This window comes from Podarcis liolepis, assembly GCF_965112155.1.
Source record: "Podarcis liolepis genome assembly, chromosome: 8".
Taxonomy (NCBI): domain Eukaryota; kingdom Metazoa; phylum Chordata; class Lepidosauria; order Squamata; family Lacertidae; genus Podarcis; species Podarcis liolepis.
Window position 1 is genome coordinate 43,313,623 of NC_139560.1, and position 23,214 is coordinate 43,336,836.

General features: G+C 41.9%; 1 protein-coding gene across 12 annotated transcripts in view; it reads left to right on the forward strand.

Moving 5' to 3' along the window:
- The first annotated feature begins 5,299 nt into the window (after window positions 1-5,299).
- The window catches only part of LOC310713519 (uncharacterized protein), a 67,537-nt gene continuing 49,622 nt past the window's right edge, over window positions 5,300-23,214 (forward strand). For 10 of the 12 annotated variants that reach the window (XR_014529286.1, XR_014529287.1, XM_083517819.1 and 7 more), the window contains exons 1-2: window positions 5,300-5,519; window positions 21,429-21,522. Coding sequence is in view for 5 of the 12 variants with exons in the window: in XM_083517825.1 (XP_083373951.1) it covers window positions 21,495-21,522 (28 nt within the window). In the remaining 7 variants the exon portion in view is untranslated. Of the gene's footprint in view, window positions 5,520-21,428; window positions 21,523-23,214 lie in introns of those variants that run through there. The other 2 variants (XM_083517820.1, XM_083517821.1) reach the window with 2 other exon arrangements.

Here is a 23,214-nt window from a genome sequence, read left to right on the forward strand (position 1 = left end):
GTGATCTTGACAAGAAATACTCTAACAGTCATAAATTCATCAGGGAGACTGCATCTCTAGCATAAGCCATTTGGTTTTTATAGGGAGCTCATTGTAGGCACATTGTTGGCCCATCAATTTTATTTGCTGTGAGTAAAGGAAAGTCTAAACAGAACAAACTAAAGGGAGACTGAGCTTCTGAAAACAGCCTTTACACTGTTTAAATGAAAACATTACTTTACTTCTTGTGGCACAAAACAAATAAAGAAGAACAAAAGTAAACCCAAGAGGGACATCAAGAGATTTTAGAAGTGACCTCTATGGTGACATCTTTTATTTTCAAGGATCAACATATGGTACTTGAATACTTCATGGAATGCTAAGTGGAGGGAAAGGGAGATAGTATATACAGAGGAATGATAAGGAAATAACTCAAGCAAAATACTGACAGTTGTATATCTAGATGAAACCAATTAAAACAAGCATTCATCACTTCAGTCACAAGAATGTGCAGTTTAGATTTAATGCTTGCAGAAGCCGCTGATATTTCAACAGATAATAAACAAATCTAAAGGGTGAGCATCATTTTCTGTTTACATTTCAGCACCATGAACAATCACACATGTGATTCTCAATTAAATCTGTCCCACAAAACTATGCATACAGATTCAAACTCTCTCATCAAATAAAACAGTCCAAATAAAAATGTTCTGTGCTGCATGATCATAAAAGCTTTCATGATAGTCAGGAAGTGTGAGTTAGGCAAAGTAAGAACACTTCCATTGGCCTTCTTTTCACTGATGGATGAGAATGCAAATTTTGGAGGATCTTAATGTCTATGGAGGTTCATATGGCAGCAGCTGGTCCTTCAGCTACACAAGTTACAGGCTATTTAGTGATTGGACCTTTCTAATAGTGACAAGAGACAGCACTGCAATAGTAATACAGCACTATATTAGTTAATGAACACTAGCATCCAGGACAAGATGACAGCCTTATAGGGTCAAATCATGTCATTGGTTCAGGAGCTCAGGCATATTATTTTTTATGTTGTTCATTGTCTTTCTGAGATGCTTCTCCTAATATAACTATTATAAATGTGCTGAGGAAGGCATTGCTCCCCTGAGTCATAACATCCTCTCTCAGCATCTTAATGGAAGATAACCTCAGCATAAACTTCTTTGGCAGATAAGGAATCATGTGTAATTATTTCCTCTAAACCTTCCCAGGCTTATTTTGAGGACTGGGTTCAGAGCCTTGCCATTCAATTAAAAACCACAACTGGAGACTCTAGTAGGTTTGTAAATTTAATTGTAAACAATGAAGAACATCTAATTAACCCCATTCAGTTTTTGTGCAATAATGGCTACATACGTTAATATGGACAGTTAACTCAGTTGGTTAGAGCAAGGCCAAGGTTGCAGGTTTGATTCCCATATGGGACACCTGCATGTTTCTGCACTGCAGGGGATTGGGCCAGATGATCCTCAGGGTCCCTTCCAACTCTACAATTCTATGATTCTATCACTTTTACCTTTCTTTTACCTTTTCGCCCTCCTGAATACAGAATCTACTGTAAAATTGGGAACCCACTGAAGCTAAAGCTGTCCAAAAGAGTGTTTTTCACTCAGGGGACTGAAAAGCTTATTCTTATTTCTAGAACATTGTTATTGTTATTATTTATATGCTACTTATCTACCCAAAGGCCACCGACGAGAAAAAGAAGTAGAGTTTGGATTTGATATCCCGCTTTATCACTACCCGAAGGAGTCTCAAAGCGGCTAACATTCTCCTTTCCCTTCCTCCCCCACAGCAAACACTCTGTGGGGTGAGTGGGGCTGAGAGACTTCAGAGAAATGTGACTGGCCCAAGGTCACCCAGCAGCTGCATGTGGAGGAGCGGGGAAGCAAAGAGGTGAGGAACTTATTTATATGACAGAAGATGCAGTAAAAATATGATAAAATCCAATGAAGAATCAACCAAACAAACGTTACAAGACATCAACACTGCAATATAAGAGGATACGAATAAAAGGAAGCCTTCCCAAGCATTTGTGGTCTTGTAAGAGATGCTGCTGCTTAGGCTTCTGCCAACTGTGGCAGCTGCTTCATCTTGCCTCATGGGTGGGCCGGCCCTGGCTTTTAGAACAAGCATTTACCACGCAAAAGTCCCACAATAGTTAGAAGTCCCACTATGGTGACTTTACAAGGTCAAAATCAATGCAAGAATTATTCCTAAGGTTTATAGATGCTGAAGCAAGATATAGTGATATCAGCACAACATAGTTTTGCTAGTATGGGGATGGAGTTAAATCTTCCCATTTGTTTGGCATACAGTGTTTATGTGATTGTTCAAAATGGCTGTATAACAATAGAAAAGCTGTTTCAAATTGGTTCATGGCCAAACCGAGCTACAGCCCTATTTAAAAGTTCATAAACCAAAATGGCTTTCAGGGTCAAGTAGGCTTGACTTTTCCAAATCTTTTGGGTGAATGATTAACTAAAGATCAATTCTGTTTCTTTGTTAGAAGCAGCTTGCTCACAAATGCTGCTTTCCCACAACTATTTCTTCCATTTTCACCTTTCCTTACCTGGTTATTTTTGTGTTTTACATGCTCTTTCACATGATGTAAAAGCCATTCCTGGAAATCTAGTGGGAGTCTGGTGTTCATTTTCATGTTAACAGCTTCCGGGGGGGGGGGTGCTTTGCAACCCTGTTAACCCAGAAGAGCTTAGGGCAAAATTTGGGGTAGCATCCTGGTATACGGTTCCCCGCCCCTTAATTTTAGCAGGATGTGCAAGTATATTGATCAAGAAGCTACAATTTCATAATGACACTATGACAGAAGTGCCAGAATTATAATCAGGAAAACTAATGCAATAAGATCCAAGTCTGAATGCACCCAGGAGGCTTTGATGCACAATACTGTTATTCAGAAGTCAAATGCGGAATTCAGCATAGTACTAAGCAGATAACTCCATCAGCAGAAAGATTTCTGCTTGCCTGGTGGAAGAATCTGCTCTCTCCTCCCCCTGCATGTTGTTCTAGAAGTTCTCCCACCCCAACCTCCTGAGTTAGAATGGCGAGAGGGTGCAAAGACAAGGGGGGGGGGAGCATTCTGAGTGCACTTTAAAACTTTTTACCATATGAATACCCAAGGGGTATTATTTAATATGCTTGAATGTATGGTGCATTTTGTTACCATTCAGAACAGATGCCAAGGGTAGCAGGCCTGCTTAGCACAACATTGTGAAAAAGATTCTGTTACTTGGTTACCCAAGTTTATCATTCGAATGAGTCATGCTGCCATTTACAATGGTTCGAATATTTCTTGTAAAATGTATAAGAAGTAATTTGCTTGAAATTTCAAAGAAGCACACACTGATGTTCACAGAGATTCAACAAACTACGCTGATGAAAGAAATCCTGTTTTCTTGCATAAAAAGAACCCTATGGGAGAAAGAGAGGCAGTTTATTTACACAAAAATCAAAGCAATTTTGGCATGCACTGAGGCTGAATATATAGCTCTTGGGGAACTAAAAAAGAGGACTCTGGATTTCTAGATGGAAAAAAATAAAGCAGAATAAGCATAAATTCATTTGACCAGCAGGCCTTTTAGAAAGCATATTTATATTTGTGTATGTGGATCAGGCCACCATTTTACAGGAATGAGTACTACCTGCTCTAGACATGGTTGCCTTCTCCCTTAAAAAAAAAAAACTTGGAAGCATTCCTACAGCTAGCTTTGCCTCTAGAGGTTCAAGTGGTCTCAATGGCTTGGTGTACTTTTGGCCAACTTTCTTGGTCCATCATGTACCATGTATCACTAGTAGTCATGTGAATATTATGGAAATTGCCAATGCTATTTTACTGAAAACAGAGGTGCCAGAACTCACCATGAACACCTCCCTTGTTTTGTTATAATTGCAATGGTGTCCACCTGAGAAGTGCCAGAACTGAATTTCAGTGTGTTCTGGCTGAAAAAAAGGCCCTGGGTGTTGTAAATAGAAGGTATTGGTGGGAGAATTGACCCTTTCTTCCTTCACCGTGGTCTTCACAAAAATCCACAGTCCCTCAAAACTGCTATGAGCCTCAGGAGGGAAGTTTCTGTTGTCAACAATGGAAGCTTTCCTCCCAAATAGTAGCAGCCAGTAGGAGGGGTCAGGTGGGGCTGCTTTGCTGACCTGCCTTCCCAGTGCTGCACATCTGTTGCTTACCAAAAGGGGGAGAGGAAAGGCAGCAGGAGCCTATCGTGGTCCTTGTCCAGCAGAGGAGCCAATCTGATGTTTGCTCACTGTGCCCACACCATGTCCACACCACACTGGCTTTCCACTGACTTACCCCTCTCCTTCTCCTTCTCAGGAAGTGGCAGCACTGCACAGTACCCACACTGTCCAACTGGCTGCTACTTCTCCCAAGGCTAAGAAAACTCGGTGGGTGGGTGTGATATTTGGCAGGAACATAGTGCAGGGGACCATGTGCCACAGCCTTGATTGCCACCACTTCCCTCATGGTGCTTTGAGAAGTTTGAGAAGGCTCACACATCTACAAGTTTAGCATTTTGTAAACTGCGACTCAGCTGCCTTGCTCTCCTAAGAAACTCCAGCTGTTCTCCCTCGCTTGCCCTGCATACCTGGAATAGCTCGAGGAGCCACCTTGCTTCACCTTCAAATCCTAGCTCAAAAACTGCCTTTTACAGCAAAGCCTTTGGCTTAACCTCTTCGTCCTCATCTCCAGCTGAAGCAAAGCCTGAGCACACCAGACTGCACCTGCTCTTTTACATCCCTGGTTCCAGCTGACTCTCCTTTCCTCACCATTTCTCTGTCCCCTTGTTGAAATAGAAATTGTAAGGTTTTGGGGGCTGGGACCTACCTTTATGAAATTCTGATAAAAAGAACCATATAGACTGATGACACCATAATAATAAAAAAAAATAATACTGGGCCTACTGAAAGGAGGAACACATTGCAGATGTGTCTTTGCTACTCTAATGGTGCACTCGCTCGTACACTCTGTTGGGTGTTTCTCTCTTTCTTACAGAGTGTTCGCCTGACAAGAAAAATATACCTTAAACTTGTTGTACTGTAGCTCACAGGTGAAGATGAAATCAACTTGAAATATATAGAAGATGCTCTGAAAAGAAAACAATTTCACCAGCACAGGGAAGGGAAAGAATGTTAATAGTCCCTAGAAACATTTGGAACGATAAATAGAGGAGGAGAACAGATAAGGGTAGCTGGGAAAGTGTTTCTATTTTAGAAAAAAAAAGTTGCACATTCTTATCAACCACCCACCACATACTATAATTTAAAAGTTGTTGACTACACAGTATTTCTTTTACAGGCTTAAAACACTGTTGTGTGTTGTCCCAAAATACCTTGATTAGCAGTTGGCAGTTGAGCCAGGGGAGGGACCCCTGCATTTAGACAGGCAATTTACAAACTCCCCAAAGTCACTCCAAAGAGACAAGGACAAGAGGATTAACAGAGCAATTTTGTCTACTCAGAAGTAGGTGCCACTGAGTTCGATGGATATCCAGGTAAGTGGATATAGGATTGCATCTTTAGCAAAATAAAGGGAGGATTAACCTTCAGGGGAAAAGGCTGTTGAAACAGTGAATGTGGTCTCCATCGCCACTGATCTCCTCCACCCCTTTTAGGTTTTTGATACGGTGTGTCAAATTTAGCCATTTAGGTGGCAGGAGATTTCTCAAGACACTTGTGTCGTGTGTTCCGCCAGTGCACTTCAGTGAGAAAGTGACAGCTACAGCTGGAGAGAAGATGATGGCTTAATATTGCGTGTGTGCAACAGACTTCCCCTTCCCTAATTTGAAAACATATTGTATAAAAAGAAAAAGAAGGTGCACGCTTGTACTATGTAGCTGCACCAGGCAACACCCATCCATCTGGAGCCACACAATCTGATTTGATATAATTAAGAAAAGAAGATCTGGAGATATTGCTGCAAAATATGCACAGAGTTATTTTAGCAGAGTGACTAAAAGACAGAGCTTAAAAATAGGGAGCTTCTCTGGCCAAATCTTGCCTCTGCAGCTAGAGATGGGCAAATCTCTAGCTGCCATTTTCTGTTTCTCTCCCCCGCCCCCCAATTCTTAAATTCACTTCTTGCATTCCCCTCCCCCTTGTAGAAATAGAGCTTGCTGGAACAAGTGCAGAAAAGGGGAAGGAACATGAGCATGGAGTTGGACCAACTTCTCTACGAGAAAAAGTTACAGCATTTGAAGTTTTTCAGTTTAAAAAGGCAAATAAAGGGGAACGTTATTTGGCAGAATGAGTTTTTGGTGGAAGGAGAAGTTCAGCAGAATGGAAAGAGTGCTGCCTGCAACAGACACAGAGCAGGCAGGAAATGAGTCCCTAACACACACACCCCAGTATCTCACGCAACTTTGCAAACATGATGCTGCACTAGAGAGGGCTTTCAGCTGATCCACCAGGGCTTCTTATTTGGGATTGTCCTGCCTCACTGCTCATGATTTTGGTTCTGCTTTTGAATATTAATTAAAAAGAGAAAGGCAGGAAGTGAGCTTTCCCACTCTCTCCATTTCTTTCTTTGTTTTGTCTGTCTGTCGTCTCTTTTGATTTGTCTGTTCATGTGCAGAATTTTAAGAAGTCATAATATATTATCACTGATTAGACAAAGAAGTTGCAGTGAATGTAGGTCTGTTTGATCAAGCATCTGTACTTTGATCGCCTAGTTAAACATAAAAGAAATCTAGCCTACAATTTACATAACATCATTATAAAAAAAAGACACAATCATTGGATGCAACTAAGGAACAAACATTGCCTCTTGTATGAATCTGGCATCTGAAGGTGGTATTAATGGATTATTTCCACCCATGTGTGACTTTCTTTAACCCCTTTGTCAATGGTCAGTTGTACCAGGAGCTTCCTTCCGCAATATTGCTCTTATTACACTACTGCCAGAGAAAGGGACCAATGGGGCTTAAGGATGACAGAGGATTCAGATGAAAATGAAAAGGGTAGCAAAAATTGCTGTGGTTTGCATGTTTGTCTGTGGTCAGGATCAAGAACAGAAACAAGTCAAGCAGATATGATTGGTGCTCATTCACATTGTTGTGGGTTTTTTTAAAACTCCACAAATGATATGTAATTAATGACCTTTTTACATTGCTTTGATATTTCCTTTATATTGAAATGAGTATTATGTAACTTGCATAAATAGTTATGTAATTTATGTATGGATGTAAGGTTAAAGGTAAAGGACCCGTGGGTGGTTAAGTCCAAGCAAAGGCAACTATGGGGTGCGGTGCTCATCTCACTTTTCAGGCCGAGGGAGTCAGTGTTTGTCCACAGACAGCTTTCCAGGTCATGTGGCCAGCATGACGAAACCGCCTCTGGTGCAATGGAAACGTTCTGTATGTAGCTTAAGCTAAATACGGTAATAGGGAGACAAATAATGTCGTATTTGATGAACTACAGACTGCAATGGAAATCACTGCCTTCTTACATCCTTAGAGGAGTCATATGCTGTGTACAATTTTTTAAAGATACCAGAGATATAAAATGAAGTAACTATGTCCTGGAGGTATCAGAAATTCATATTGGAAAAGTATAGTTGCTGGGGTTTTTCCTGGCCTGGCACCTTCAATAGTTATATGTCAAGCTGAAATTCAGCAGGTATCTCCCTATGTTTGGAAAGCATCACCTCAGGCTGTCAAGCAGTGAGGAGAGCCCTCTCCCTCTTAGCTTCAGATTGGTCCCCTTGTCCTAGTTTGCATAGTTGGAGAGAGTTTTGGATTCACAACAATGGAGATTCTTGGGTGACTTTGGGCCCATCACAATCTCTTTGTCAAATCTGCCTCATAAGACTGCTATTGTGAGGATAAGGGAAGGGGGAAAACCATGTATACCATACCAATCTCCTTGGATGAAGGGTGGTATATAAATGTAATAAATGAATCAACAAACAGCCTTTGCATTTACCTCTCTTGATATATCTCTGACACCAAAAGGGGTTCAGTTGGTGAGCAAGAAGGGCCTTTTCTGTAGCGGCATCCTGGCTGTGGAATTCCTTCCAAAAGAAGGTGAGACTAGCCCATCCCATATCATGTTGGCAACCAATGAAAGCATATTTATTCCACATAGCTTTTAAAATATATGAATGTTCCTTTTAAAGTTAAGGTTTTAGTTGTTGTTTTTTTTAATTTGAGGGTAATTTTCTTGGTTTGCTCTTATGTGTAAACCTCTTTGAGCTAAGGCTGTTAACAAGCTACAATAATTTATAAAATATAAATAATACAAACTGTCTTTCACTCGTGGTATTCCTTTTGCAGTCAGACAATGGCCTTTTACAGTGGAAACTCAAGGAATGTCATTGATACAAAAGAATAAGAACATACTGAAATCTGGGATGGGAACAACCTTTTGCCTGCAATAAAACTTTTTTGAAATGACTAACATTTCATTTTCATGTATTTTTCCCACCACCTCCCCTTTTAGTTTTTACAAAGAGTTTTACAGGAAAGGTCCTAATGAAAATGCAATAAAGAAGAGGCCACTGCTATCTAAAAGATTTCATATGGGGCCAGCTTGTGAGATTAATGTACCCGCCTGCAGCTAATGCATTACTCTCACTAGCTTGCCAGAGATGAAACGTCATGTACGGCAACTCGTATTTTATTGCTTTTAATTTGTATCCCATTTTTGGAGCGAACAGTGAATCAATGTCCCTACTTTAGGCCCTTATGGTTGTGATTCTTCACTAGCATAGTTCCATCTTCAACAGACAAGCCCAATTACATCTCTGAGGGTGAAGGAATGGCTGCTGCAGGAAGGAGTGATGAAAGGTATGTCTTAATGTAAAGAAACCCCCAATTTCCTTGGCCTATTGTAAGTGGGCTTTTAACCCAGAATTCTGGGTACAGGTTACAGTGAAGGGGAAAGTCCCATTAATTGGTTTCATCTTTCCACCTGGTAGTGTCTGAGGCAAAATGGCATCGCTCTAGTGCTGAGAAGCATATGCCTCTGTCCTGTTTGTCTAAGCTATGTCTGCCCTTCTGTATCCAGGCCTTTTGGGGTAAGAATGGTCCTTGTCTTTTGTCTGACGGCGGCTACTTTGATGAAGGTTGTGGATGCAGTGTGCTGGTATTAGTAGTAGTAGTAGTAGTAGTAATTTATATACTGCCCTTTACCCAAAGATCCCAGGGTGGTATGCAAGACCAAAAAACACACACAAAACACATAATTTGCATAGCATAATAATAGAAGACAATAAAAGAATCACCGGGGGGGGGGAATCATAATAGCAGGCTCCTCGCATTTAAAAGGCCATAGTTTGTTTAATGGTTGAAGGCCATTTTTGGAGTGAACAGTGAATCAATGGGTTAGTGTATTAATGGGGGAGGAAATTACTGGGGTCCATGAGTCTAGTGGTGCAGCAATAAAACTGCTAGCACCTTTGCAAATGTAAGCAGAGTCTGGCATGGTTTCTAATTGGATGGGAAACAGTGTATTGTGATTCCTGCATTGGACTAGACACTCAGAGTATCTTCCAACTCTACAATTCTATGATTTTATAATTAGGATGAGGCAAGGTGTACAATGATTTCCACAAAGAAATGGTTCCTCAGCCCCTTAGCATTTTTCAGTGCCATTAGGATATTGGGAGCAAATGAGCTCCTGTCTTCCTTAAGTTTTGGTGATGCCATTTACTGTTTGGTTGGACAGGTGGTTTGTTGGCAAGATTTTGACTCAATTTTACAACCATCTTTACAGTATGCTCTACAAAAGAAAATAACAGTGGGTTAATTTTTTTACATTTATACTTCTTCTATAATGAAATTCAAGGCAGCGTATGCAGAGTTCCCAAACAGCCACCCTAATGCTCTAGACCTGCTTAGCTTCAGCACTGTGGGGGCCTCAGACCATACCCCAGGACCCCATTTATTCTAATATGCAAATTACAAAGAGCTTCCAAATGAAAACAGTCCAGGGGAAAGCTATAATACAGATAAGTAAGGAAGCTCCTCTTTTGTTCTAGTGTGGATTATTAATTTTCAGTAAGCTCTGAATTAGGAGTCGTTCCCCAGTGCCTTCCCTGCTATTTCTCAGAGTGATACTTATTAGGAAAGGCAATTTATCAGATGCTTTCAAAATCTGCTGCTCTTGGATTCTGTCTGAAGTAAGGATAATTTGTGAAAAGTACTGCATGGCTCCGACTCTAGGTATGCTGTGTGTATGTGCACACTGCATTGGTCCCATTGGTTGTATTAGAATTTATTCAGAATAGAACTCATCATTATTTCCTTTCTCTGCAACATTGTTTCTGAGCCCAAAAAGTGTGACAATTGTTTCTTATGCTTAAGTGTGTGTGTGTGGTGTGTGTGGAATTCAGTTTTATAATTCTTATTCATGTATTTCCATTCCTGGAAATGAACCTTTGCAGTGGAAGTGAGAACTACTGGTAAATATTATGTGTATATTTAGTTCCATCGGTAAATCTTATCTTGCAACATGAAATGAAATGTCTGCAACTCTGCAATAAGTATCATATGCCTTCACTGGCACTCCTCTATCTAGCTCAGCATCATCTACAGTGTAGATTCTACGTTAACTGCCAGCAGCTATCCAGGATTTCAAGCAGAAGTTTCTCCCAGCCCTAGGTGGAGATGCTGGGGACTGAACAAGAGACCTTCTGCATGCAAAGCAGATGTTCTGCCACTGAGCTATGGCCCTTCACTACAAGGGTACAAGGCATGTTTTGTTGATTTATCAGTATTCTCTCTATTGTTATTACTATGTTGTTGTTGTTGCTGCTGCTGCTGCTGTTGCCGTTGCCCTCCCTTCACAATGATGCCCCAGAGCAGGTTACAACAATTTAAAAATAGAACAGTAAAACAGTAAAAGTGGATTACTATCAAGAGAATGAGGTGTTTCCTAAAACATGTGTTTCCAATGTCAAAGGGCAGGCAGGGTAAAGCCATGTGTCTTCAGCATATGGTGAAGAGTACAAACCCAGCCAGTAAGCTGACTGCTGCACTTTGGGCTAGCTGAAGTTTCGGAGCCATCTTCAAAGGCAGCTCTCTGTACAGTGTGTTGCAATAATCCACTCTGGAAATTAGCAGGTCTTGGAGTACCGTGGCCAAGTCTTCTATGTTCAAAAAAGGCCATAGCTGATCAGTGCTGAGCTGAAGCCCCATTGAGATTGGCTGCAGTCTTCCTTTGCAGCACAGTTTGAGTTCAAGCCTTCCAAGAGGGTGAAAGGAGCCTAGGCCTTAAAAGCCCTCACTTTGGGGTCATTTTGCCCCACTGGTCCATCCTTGGGTTAGAGCTTCACTGAGCTATCGGTTGCTGAGTGACAGGATCAAAAATGTATTTTTTCTTCTTCTTATCAGCCTTAATTGGTACCTTGGTTGGTGAGTTTTTTGCATTTCTGTCTGTGAACTTATGTCAGGCATTGACAGGCTTTCTAAACTGTGAGTGGAAATGGCACAGGACAGGATCAGCATAGCAAAGGAGGGCTCCCTAAAAGGGGCCTGGGAGGAGAATTGGCTATGGCATGCCCAAAATTCAGGTTAGGGACTCTGTCCAGCTGAAGTCTCTTATTGTGGTTGCTCAGTTAAACCCTGGGTGCTTGGCTTGCAGCACACCAGGGTTCAAAGTTGAGCTACTCCCAGGAAAGGGGTTGGGCAGTTCCCAAAGGTGACAAAATGTAATTATGTCAGCAGGGGCTGAATGAAATGAGAAAAATGATCCTTGCCCTTTTGCCATGCCAACCCCACTTATAGGCTGCTGGCCAATAAAGATATGGCCTGATTATACCCACCACCTGGTCTTGGTTCTCAAGGGATCACAAAATGTATGTGCTTGGACAATTTGCCAGCACCTACTTCCCATTGAAATCAATGGGACATGTTAGCCATGCCGTCTGACTAATTTCAGTGGAATGTAAGTACAGTGATGTTTCTGTGGATATGGGTCAACATATTTGGTGTTCAACAACTAACACAAAACATTTGTGAAGATAATGCTAAACTTCAGATATGAACAGATGGCTTAAAGTGTGATGATTTGATCCTTACATCAAATTTAGGAGGCAGAAAGACTGTCCTGGGTTCTCTCCATAGATTCAGAGCTCCTATGCCAGATGTTTTAATAACATCCTCCAAATAAAGCCTTTTAAATGGGTCTGGATGAAAGAAATTGATTCACTGAGGTTTAAAAGGTTGAAGACACAAAAAAAGTTAACGCCTTTTAAAGCAAGAGGATTAAGAAGGCTGCTTGTTGACTCTTTGGAAGATGATGGGGGAAATGATTTTACACCGTGCTTCATCTGGAATCGCAGAGAAAATATAATGAAGCTTTATTAATGCAATGCAGATTCTAAGAATGAATTGAGAAGTTTAAGAAGTAGCTTGTTGGCATTAGCAGGCAAAACTTAGGAAGAGCTTTTACAGTAGGTGAGCAAAACACATTTTGTATGCTGAAGTCTATAGCAGTCTTCACTAACCTAGTGTCCCTCAAATGTTTTGGTCTACAACTCCCATCCAGCCAAAGCTACAGTGAGGAGTTTGACTCAAGGACCAAATGCTTGCATTCTGCTCATGAGTGAATTAAAGCATGTCATAAAACAATGACTTACAAACTATGGTCTAAGAAACTCTTGTCTTTTGTTGGAGGCTTCTCGGAGTTCCTCAGTCAGAACATTTCCTGAAAGATAGCCAGCCCACCACTAGTGATTTTTTCCCTACAATGTATAGCCACAAGAGAAGCCCTGTCCACCCATAGACCAGTTTCTAATGCTGTCTGCCTCCCAAACAGCTCTCTTGTTGCTTGACCCCTTTTTCTCTGGCCTTGTATTGCTGGTCAGCTTCTTCACAGAGCCTTCCCAGCTCAGAAGACTGGGAATGAGGCACCACAGAGCATGGAGAACCAATGTGGTATCTACCAGAGGCCACTGAACTACACCTCCTGGCATCCCTTAGCCATGTCATCAGTGGCTTATGGGAGTTGTATTCTAACAGTCTCTGGAGGGCACTATGTTGGCTACTATTATCTTTAAGTTTCTGGTTGGATGTGGGTTTCTGACAGACTTAGTTTGTCATTGATAGGTGGGAAGAATAGTAATTGACAATGATACTTAATATTTACATAGCACTTTTCCTATAAATTATTGAATAAATCCTTAACAACAAAAGTTTTCTGGGGGGGGTGTGACAGAGAACCAGATGCAAGTCAGATGCACATGTGACTTGACATGTGCAGTAGCAACATCCATATTCATGCCTAAGTGTTGTTGATGTATCATCTAAAGATCATGGAACTCAAAAATGTGTGTCACTAAAATGCAGTGCTAGGAACAGCCCAGAGAGCATATCTGTGTGACAGTAATTGTGTTCCTATCTTGCTTCTTATGCTGGATTGTATTAAAATTCTCCACAGCTTCAAACATGGTGTCTGTTCTCTTATCATAGTGTCAAGGGAGAAGGGACCCTGTTACTATATCTGGAGAAAAATAGAATATTAGCAACCTTCCCAGCAAGGAGAGGAAAAAGAAGTGAAATTAACAAGACTGAAGAGTGGTGCTAGCTGCTGGGTATCAATATGGCTGCTTAAGCATCCCTTTGAGGCTCTTGGCAAAGCAGATCATGAGGCATGTGGGGTATAGCTATGTGGGTACTCAGAATAAGCATCATTCCATATATATTAATATATTGATTGTGTTGCATAGCCCTGCTTCAAAATGATGCCTGTTAATTCCTTAGTAGGTACTGTTCGCAAACTGGGTAGTCTTGAAGTGAATATGCCCTGTTCAGGAAAAATATGCTTTTAAAAACCTAAGCCAAGATTGCTTTGAATTTAGTCTCTGCTCCTAAATAAGCTCAGGCCATTCCAAGATGTCCCCGCTACCTTTCTTTTCCCTAGAAACTACTTTCAAGCAGCAGTGGTAAGTAGGTGGCAAGGAGGCAAGCAATTTCTTTTGTCTTCATTGGGTCTGAAAAACATACCAGCCATAGGCCTTGAGCACAAAGATTAATGGGAAATATAATTTGCTAGCATTTAAGACTGGGGACGCAAACATGACAGGCTACAGTGTGCATGCAGACGATCCCAGCATATACCCCCTCAAAAATCCATAATGAATTGCTCTTCCTACCCAATTCCTACCCAATTCCTGTTTGCACTGGCTTGACTTCTCTTACACTGAACATGCCCCCTCAGGAATGCCCCAGCTTCATTGGATAGCAGGATTTAACGCCCATGCTTCTTTACATTTTGAACAGAGGAAAGGCACAATGGTGACTCTGCTCTGGCCAAATCCTGGGTGTACCCAAATTGGCCTGGTTTGGTTTGGCGTTTGGGATTTGGTGGGCCAGTCCTGATTAGAAGACTCCCTCTCAGTCCTCAGATGTTTCAACCACCAATCAGCTGTAGAATCTCTGGGATACTACATGTTTCCTCAGAAATAATTCCAGCCCTGACTTGGCTGCCCAAGCAGCTGTATTATTAAGGATACTATCAGTGTGATTCAGAGTCCTCTTTGCTAGGCATGCATGATTTCATAGAATCATAGAATAGAATCATAGAATCATAGAGTTGGAAGAGACCACAAGGGCCATCGAGTCCAACCCCCTGCCAAGCAGGAAACACCATCAGAGCACTCCTGACATATGGTTGTCAAGCCTCTGCTTAAAGACCTCCAAAGTAGGAGACTCCACCACACTCCTTGGCAGCAAATTCCACTGTCGAACAGCTCTTACTGTCAGGAAGTTCTTCCTAATGTTTAGGTGGAATCTTCTTTCTTGTAGTTTGGATCCATTGCTCCGTGTCCGCTTCTCTGGAGCAGCAGAAAACAACCTTTCTCCCTCCTCTATGTGACATCCTTTTATATATTTGAACATGGCTATCATATCACCCCTTAACCTCCTCTTCTCCAGGCTAAACATGCCCAGCTCCCTTAGCCGTTCCTCATAAGTCATCGTTTCCAGGCCTTTGACCATTTTGGTTGCCCTCCTCTGGACATGTTCCAGTTTGTCAGTGTCCTTCTTGAATTGTGGTGCCCAGAACTGGACACAGTACTCCAGGTGAGGTCTGACCAGAGCAGAATACAGTGGCACTATTACTTCCCTTGATCTAGATGCTATACTCCTATTGATGCGGCCCAGAATTGCATTGGCTTTTTTAGCTGCCGCGTCACACTGTTGGCTCATGTCAAGTTTGTGGTCAACCAAGACTCCTAGATCCTTTTCACATGTACTGCTCTCAAGCCAGGTGTCACCCATCTTGTATTTGTGCCTCTCATTTTTTTTGCCCAAGTGCAATACTTTACATTTCTCCCTGTTAAAATTCATCTTGTTTGTTTTGGCCCAGTTCTCTAATCTGTCAAGGTCGTTTTGAAGTGTGATCCTGTCCTCTGGGGTGTTAGCCACCCCTCCCAGTTTGGTGTCATCTGCAAATTTGATCAGGATGCCCTTGAGTCCATCATCCAAGTCGTTGATAAAGATGTTGAATAAGACCGGGCCCAAGACAGAACCCTGTGGCACCCCACTAGTCACTCTTCTCCAGGATGAAGAGGAACCATTGATGAGCACCCTTTGGGTTCGGTCAGTCAGCCAGTTACAAATCCACTGAGTGGTAGCATAGTCATTTAAATGGATGCCCCCTTCAAACTGTAGGCAGTGCATGGAGGACAGCTAACTCACTGCCCAGCTGCTGCTCTTGCATGTCATTTGAGCTAGGAAGAATAGTCCTGCCCTTGCCAGAAGGGTTATCACTTGGTGCTGGCAGGGGCACAGATGGACTGGGGTTGCACCTTGCTGCATACTACAGCCTCTGACACCAGGATGTGCATTCAGCCTCCATGCATCCCCCTCCCCATTATGTGTTGAATACCCTCCCTGGTGAGATGTGTCTGTCTCAGCTTTTAATTTCAAAACATTCCTGCACACCCAGGCATTTGCAGACTGAAAGGCTGTTGCTAGCAACCTTGAAATTATTATATTACTTTCTTGTTTGCTGCCCTGGGCTCCTTTGGGAGAAAAGGCAGGATAGAAATTTAATTAATAATAGTTTTTAATAATACTGTTATTTCAAGCCACCTCATTATTTGGGTGCAGGGATTTTTTTTTCCAGTTTAAAGACAACACCTCCAAATTAGGCAATCTCATTCAAACCAAAATACATTATACATACCAAGGTCTCACACCATTAATAGCTTCCAAAAGATGATGATATTCAAATACATTGATAGCTACTGTGTTGATGATGAGAGGCCTGCAGCCAATGCTTAAGTTTCATCCTGCCTCTCTTTGAGCATAAGCCAGAACACTAGCTTGAGGCTTGATCCGGTACATATTTGCAGTCATTCTACTGAGACAAGTGGAGTTTTCTTCCATGTGCCCAGGAACACACCGTTACTCATTCATCTCCACAACTCTCCTGGGAAAAATCACAGAAGAACCCTACTCCCACATCCTATCCTTGGCATTGTGGCTAGCTTTGCAAATAAGACCATGTCTCGTTTCATTTTCATTTACATATTGATTTCACAATCGGGGGGGGGGGGCAAAGCACTTTGGACCTCCCAAAGTTCTTAAAGGAGTGGTAACATCGTATGCAATGTCACACATGCCGTGCCAGCACGTCATGTGGCTCCAGCCCCCTCAAAAGCAGGGGCTAGCCAGTGCCTCTGTTTCACATCTATATACTGATTATTGCAATCAATAAAACTTCAATGTGGTTTCCAAAAAAATTTAAAACAATAAAAAGTCTAAAAGCAAATATGTAAAATATTCAAAAATAAATAAAACCAATAGCAAGCTAATACCAGGTTAAAACACACGACAGCTTCTGCAAGTCTCGATAGGCTTGCCTATACAAAAGTATTTTTAGTGGGTGCCAGAAAATATACCACTTTAACAGTGATGGGATCCCTCCAAAAAGAACCCTGGGAATGGTAGTTTGTCCCAGAGCTACCATTCCCTGCACCCTTAACAAGCTACAGTTTCCAGGATTCATTGGGTAGGGGGAACACAAGACTGTTTTAAGTGCTACAACAGTCCTTTAAGTATATGGTGAAGGTGTGACCTAAGTTGTTTGCCATTTACTTTAGTATCAGCTGCTCTCAAGTAAGAGCAAACCATAAAGTCTTGATGCATAAGAGTGTGCAACAAAGCTTCTTCTCCCTTTGCTTTCCGGAGAGAGCATGAGGTGTGCAAAGGTTGCCATCATGGGTGCAGGCAGGCCTTGCTAAACTGAGTGTTTCCTGCTTCTCTGTAAAGGATCAGGCTGAAATAGAGACTTGCTCTTTTTGGCTCTTGCACATATGCACATATCACACTCCAAGTTGCCTCCTAGGGAATGAGATGGGCACTGTTCACAGAAAAGTTTCTCCACTACAAGCACAATGCAACATAAGAGTGCTGTCTGCTCTTGGGCATTTACTTCTGCTTATGCAGCAGCAAACAAATGGTTAACACTCTGAGTGGAAAAACACTGAAGTTATTAAAAGATTTTCTTATAAGAATTATTCAAAAATGAGATCTATTGTAAAATGTAAGGATTAATTTATTAATCAGAGCTTTCTGAACTCTCGCATTAAGCAGCTTTGTTATGCTAATTCCCTTATAAATGAATAATGGACTTATCCTCCCATTATTGCCTATCATTTAAAAAGACCCCATTTAGAAAATGAAGATGTCCTTTTCGCTTGCAAATTATTATACGTTTTAGGGCACAAGTTTGTTTTAAAATGAATACTAGAAAATACTCCCTGCCTGCCTTCCCCATCATTCATATTCATCAATCATTGTTCTAATCAGATTTGTCTGATCTTGAGCATTTATCAGAGACAAACCTTCTATGCTAATTAAACACAAGAGAAGGAAGAACTGTGTCTTAGCCAATTTCTTTCTGATAAATTCCCTTCAAGTAAAAGGTTGCCTAGGCAGACATGCAACGGTGGGAAAAGATTGACAGCCTGCTCTGTTCCAAAGACTAGCTGTACCGGCATGCAAGAGTATACGATGATGCATGCTGAAAGCTTCACCACATCATGATTTGACATTTATATTAATTAATTAATTTGGTGTTGTTGCTTTTTTTTTTTACACCATGCTTCATCCTGACAGATTCACGTGTGCTGTACAATAATGCAATGCTATGGCCCCATCTGCACTATACATTTGAAGTAGTATTATAACACTTTAAATAGTCGTGGCTTTCCTCAAAGGATCCTGAGAAAGGTTTTTTGTTAAGGGTGCTGGGACTTTTCTAGGAACCCCTGTATTTCCTAAATTCCCAGCGTTCCCTGGCACTGAGGGATTGATCATTAAACCAACCTGGAAATTGTAGCTCTGTGAAGAGCTGTTAAGTACCCTTAACAGGCTGTGGTTGCCAGAATTCTTTGAGGGAGCCATGACTGGACTTCTTGTAAGTAGGAAGGTATGTTAAGTATAATTTTTTAATTGACACTGAAATGGAGACTGACAGTGTATATCGCTGAAAAGGTTTAACAAGGGGAAATTCCACTGTATTCTACGTGGTTTTTGAGCTCCTTGATGGGTTGATAATAATTGTTATTGTTCTCTGCTAGCTAACATGTGAGTGATTAACCTTAGATCACTTGGGCGGCTATTGAAGTACAAATTTGCCATCTTGGAAGTGTGGTGGCTTGGGTCCTTTGTTCCCAGGCTCTGTGGGAGTAAGGATGTAATGAAGCTCTCCTGGAGCACATAGCTTCAGGCTGTAAGAAGAGACAGAAAAAATATATTTTCTTATAGATCTGTTTGGAATTAAAATAGATGCTGAGCCTGCACTGGACAGCACAAGATCTTGTATGGAATTATTTGGATTTATCTTTAATGTTTTTGTTCTGTTTTGAAGGAAGTTCTACAAGTCAAGTTTTGAACAATCTTATGGGTCTAATGGCCAATATAGTGGACAATGTTTCATTTCAGAAAGGAGTCAGTTTTTCTGCATCCAGTCACTTCAAGCTGCACGATAATAATATCTGCAGTAAGGCAGGCAGGTCGGGGCTGGCTGAGGATAGTGGAACAAGACTCCATTTGTCCTAATGAACCAGCTTCCACTGCAGCAACGCCTGTAAAAGTACCTCTGGGCTTGTAACTTGGCTGTTCTACCAGACACAACATTTTTGTCAGCCAGCAGTTCAGTGGGGGAGCAATATATATGGTTGGTGTGATTTGTGCAATTTTGACTGCTTCAAAAAGTGCTACCCCACTGTGGGGCATTGCAGCAGCTAAGCAGACAACCCCTACATGGAGGTCCAGTTCATGCAGATGACATCTCTGCAAGGCTGTAGCTCAGTTGTCATTAGCACCCTACTTGTGGTCCTGAAATACACCTATGGGAGCCACTGGTAAGGATGAACCACCACCCTGTGTAATTGACAGTGGTTTTTCTTAAGCTGAGCATTAAATTCTGAACCGTTCCCAGTGGATATTGTTCCGACATGTAAAAATAACAAACAAAAACCCTGCAAGAAACAATGTCCCAAAGCATATTGATTCTCTTTCCTATTTCCCCGCCAGTTCTGTATATCTAAAGATACGTGTAGCTTTATTTATGCATTTTCTGAGTGACAGTTTTGTTTGATTTTGCTTTCCACCTAGCTGTATTTCCACCTGCAGGACGCAGAGCATTGGCACTGTTTGAGTGTCTGACCTCTTTTTGGCTGATGCAGCAGAAAACTGATTTAAGCTGGCAAAGCAATAAAGGCAAACAAAATAAACTCGCATTATTGGCCTGTTTTGCAAGAATTCAAACTTAACTAGTATTTTAAACGGGCTGTTCTTTTTAAAAAAACAAAACAAAACTCTGTCTTCTTCTGAAAAATGAAGCAGTAGCAGTTGTCACCGCTTTTCATGATTTCTGTCTTGCAATACTTTAAGCTTAACTGGTATTTTACACTGACCCTTCTTTAAAAAAGCTAAGCAAAACTCTGGCTTCTTCTGATAAATGAAACAGCAGCAGTTGTCGCCACTTTTCATGACTTTTGTCAGAAGAAGTAAAACTGCACTGTGCTTTAATACTACCAATATTCCCTCCCCCCCCCCCGCCCCACCATTACAAACGATGCCTGACCTGCATTGTATTTCAAGCCTTTCACTCACATAGTTCATCTCATTTTTATTTCTCTCAGTGGAGTGAAATCACAGTATTTTAGGGGAGACAAGACAGCATAATTATCATGCTATGAAAACAGTTCATTTGTCGAGACAGAGATGAAAGATGAGATGGACAAACCCGAGGAAAGATTCTTTGCACACATTAGTGGTGTCAGCTGCTAACTGCTATTCCACTCATAAATGAATTTTCAATGGCACTGAGGGTTTTTTTATTAAGTAATGCTGTCAAAGGTTTTTTTCAGAGTGTGAAAGGTGCTTTTTAAATAAATGTGTTCATTTTGGCCTATCTTTGGGTTGTAAATCAAACACTCTATTAAATTTTACTCACTACCTGCTGAAAAGCACCAACGGAAGATGAATCTTCACTTCCAATATGTTTTGTCTACTATCACACTCAACATTTTTAATAAGCAAAATCATGTACTGCAACCTATTGGGTAGGCTGCTGTCTGAAAATACATCCTAATGCCAAGCATTAGACTTCAAAACTCAAAATGTTTGGGTTCTTAATGCACTTTTAAAAAAAGTTATTAGCTTGATTATTCCAAGACAATATAAGGATTTAAAAAACATAAGAAGAGCCCTAATGGATCAGACTAAATGTCCCCCTAGACCAGGGAGGAAGAACCTGTGGCCCTACAGATGTCATTAGATTACAGTTCCCATTGGCCCCAGCCATCAGGGGCAGTGTTCAGGGATGAAGGGAGTTGTTGTCCAACAACATCTAGAGGATTGCAGGTTGTCTTCCCTGTCCAAGAGGGCAGCCACATACCTCTGGGAAACCTGGAAGCAGGACATAAAGGCAATAGATCTCCATCACTGTTTATCTTATACCAGCTGGGTAAACTTATCCTCCATGAATTTGCCTAATCCTCTTTTAAAGCCATTGTGCCATCACCGCATCCTGACAGGAAATTCCATCTTTTAAGGCTGAATGTACATTACACACTTAAAAAGCATGCCCATCATTCTTTTACACAATTTGGATTGAAGATTGGGGTGAATGTATCAAAACACACTATTTCATAGTTTACTATGGGATAAATATGGACAGTGGCTAACACTGTGTCTTCAACAGGCCAACTAAACCAGGTGAGAGTAACCAATGGGTCTAGAACCCTCTGTGTGTTAGGGATTTCCCCTGCATGTGAAGACAGGTTCTGAGCGGATTAGACTAATAGTGGGTCCAACGGCGAAGAAGGTGTTTTCTGCACATGGTGTAGAGGGAAGTGAAGGGCAGATGGGGCTCATCAACCTGTGAAGGTAGCTCATCCAGGAGAAGGAAAACTTTGATCCTAAACCTCTTGTGCTTTATAGGATATCTTCAGAAGAAGAAAAGACTAAGGAGTAAACGCTACACAAATCTGGAGCGGAGTCACTAAGATGGTTGGATGGCAACTCCTGCAGCCAAGTAGGTGCCAAACATATTGCTCTGCTTTCCTTTGGGCCACATCAGCAAGGCCGAGAGTGGGGTCTTGTCATCTGGGCAGCCCAGGACCTCCACACATACAGAGCTCAGGCTTGTGCCCCATGGAGGTCACTTCAGTGCTACTAATGCAGCAGTTTGACTTCAACCCTGGAAGCACATTCCATTGTAAGATATGTCAGCAGCACAACTATTTGCAGTTGGAGTAGACTGGATGCAGAGTAAACAAAAGTGTGTATGCAGCTCTAGACTGTGTTCTGTGAAAGTGTTTGTCCATTTCCCTGCCTTGAATTTCATTGGAAGAACCAAAATTCACAGAATATGGGAGACAGGAAGAGAAATTTGCCCCTTTTACTGCCATCACATACTGAGAGCATGCACAGAAAACCATTCAATTCATTCTGTTTCCTGGTACAATGGTACCTCTGGTTATGGATTTAATTCATTTTGGGGTGCCGTGCGCACCCCAAAAAATCCATAACTAGAGGCACCGCTTCTGCGCACACACACGGCATGATAGAGTTCTTCTGCGCATGCACGCAGCACACAGAGACCTTCTGCGCATGCGCGAGCAGTGAAACCTGGAAGTATACACTTCCGGGTTTGCCGAAGCTGTAACCCAAAGATTCCGTAACCCGGAGATTACACAACATGAGACACCACTGTACATGATCCTGGTGCTGCATTTTATTTTATTTTACAGCAAGAAACTCTGCTCTTCCAAATTCTTACAAACTGTCTCTGGCTGTTGTAGACTTGTTGTGTACCTTTCTCCCTCTTGATGGTTAGAAAGCTTGTCAAAATCTTTCTGTTCTGCCAGGTTTTTATCTGCTGCTGGTTTTTAAACTGATGCCCTGATGCTGTTTTTACAGCTAGTGTACTGTTATGTTGTTTAGTTAACAAAAGCTGGGGAATCTAGTATGTGTTTTTTATCTTGATTCCTGACTGCTAGATTGAGCCACTTTGATTGTCTAGTTATATGCACACTGTGTGTGTGAGAGAGAGAGAGAGAGAGTGAGTGAGAGAGAGAGAGAGAGAGAGAGAGAGATTATTTACTATATTGCTTGATATACTTGATGCCCTTCAAAGCCCTCAGAATACACCTTGCTTAAAAGGTAGAGGGACCCCTGACCATTAGGTCCAGTCGTGACCGACTCTGGGGTTGCGGCGCTCATCTCGCTTTATTGGCCGAGGGAGCTGGTGTAAAGCTCCTAGGTCATGTGGCCAGCATGACTAAGCTGCTTCTGGCAAAGCAGAGCAGCGCACGGAAATGCCATTTACCTTCCTGCCGGAGCGGTACCTATTTATCTACTTGCACTTTGTCAGGCTTTCGAACTGCTAGGTTGGCAGGAGCTGGGACCAAGCAACGGGAGCTCACCCCGTCACAGGGATTCAAACCACCGACCTTCTGATCGGCAAGTCCTAGGCTCTGTGGTTTAACCCACAGCACCACCCGCATCCCACACCTTGCTTTTGTTGTTGTTGTTTAGTCGTTTAGTCGTGTCCGACTCTTCGTGACCCCATGGACCAGAGCACGCCAGAGCACGCCAGGCACTCCTGTCTTCCACTGCCTCCCGCAGTTTGGTCAAACTCATGCTGGTAGCTTCGAGAACACTATCCAACCATCTCGTCCTCTGTCGTGCCCTTCTCCTTGTGCCCTCCATCTTTCCCAACATC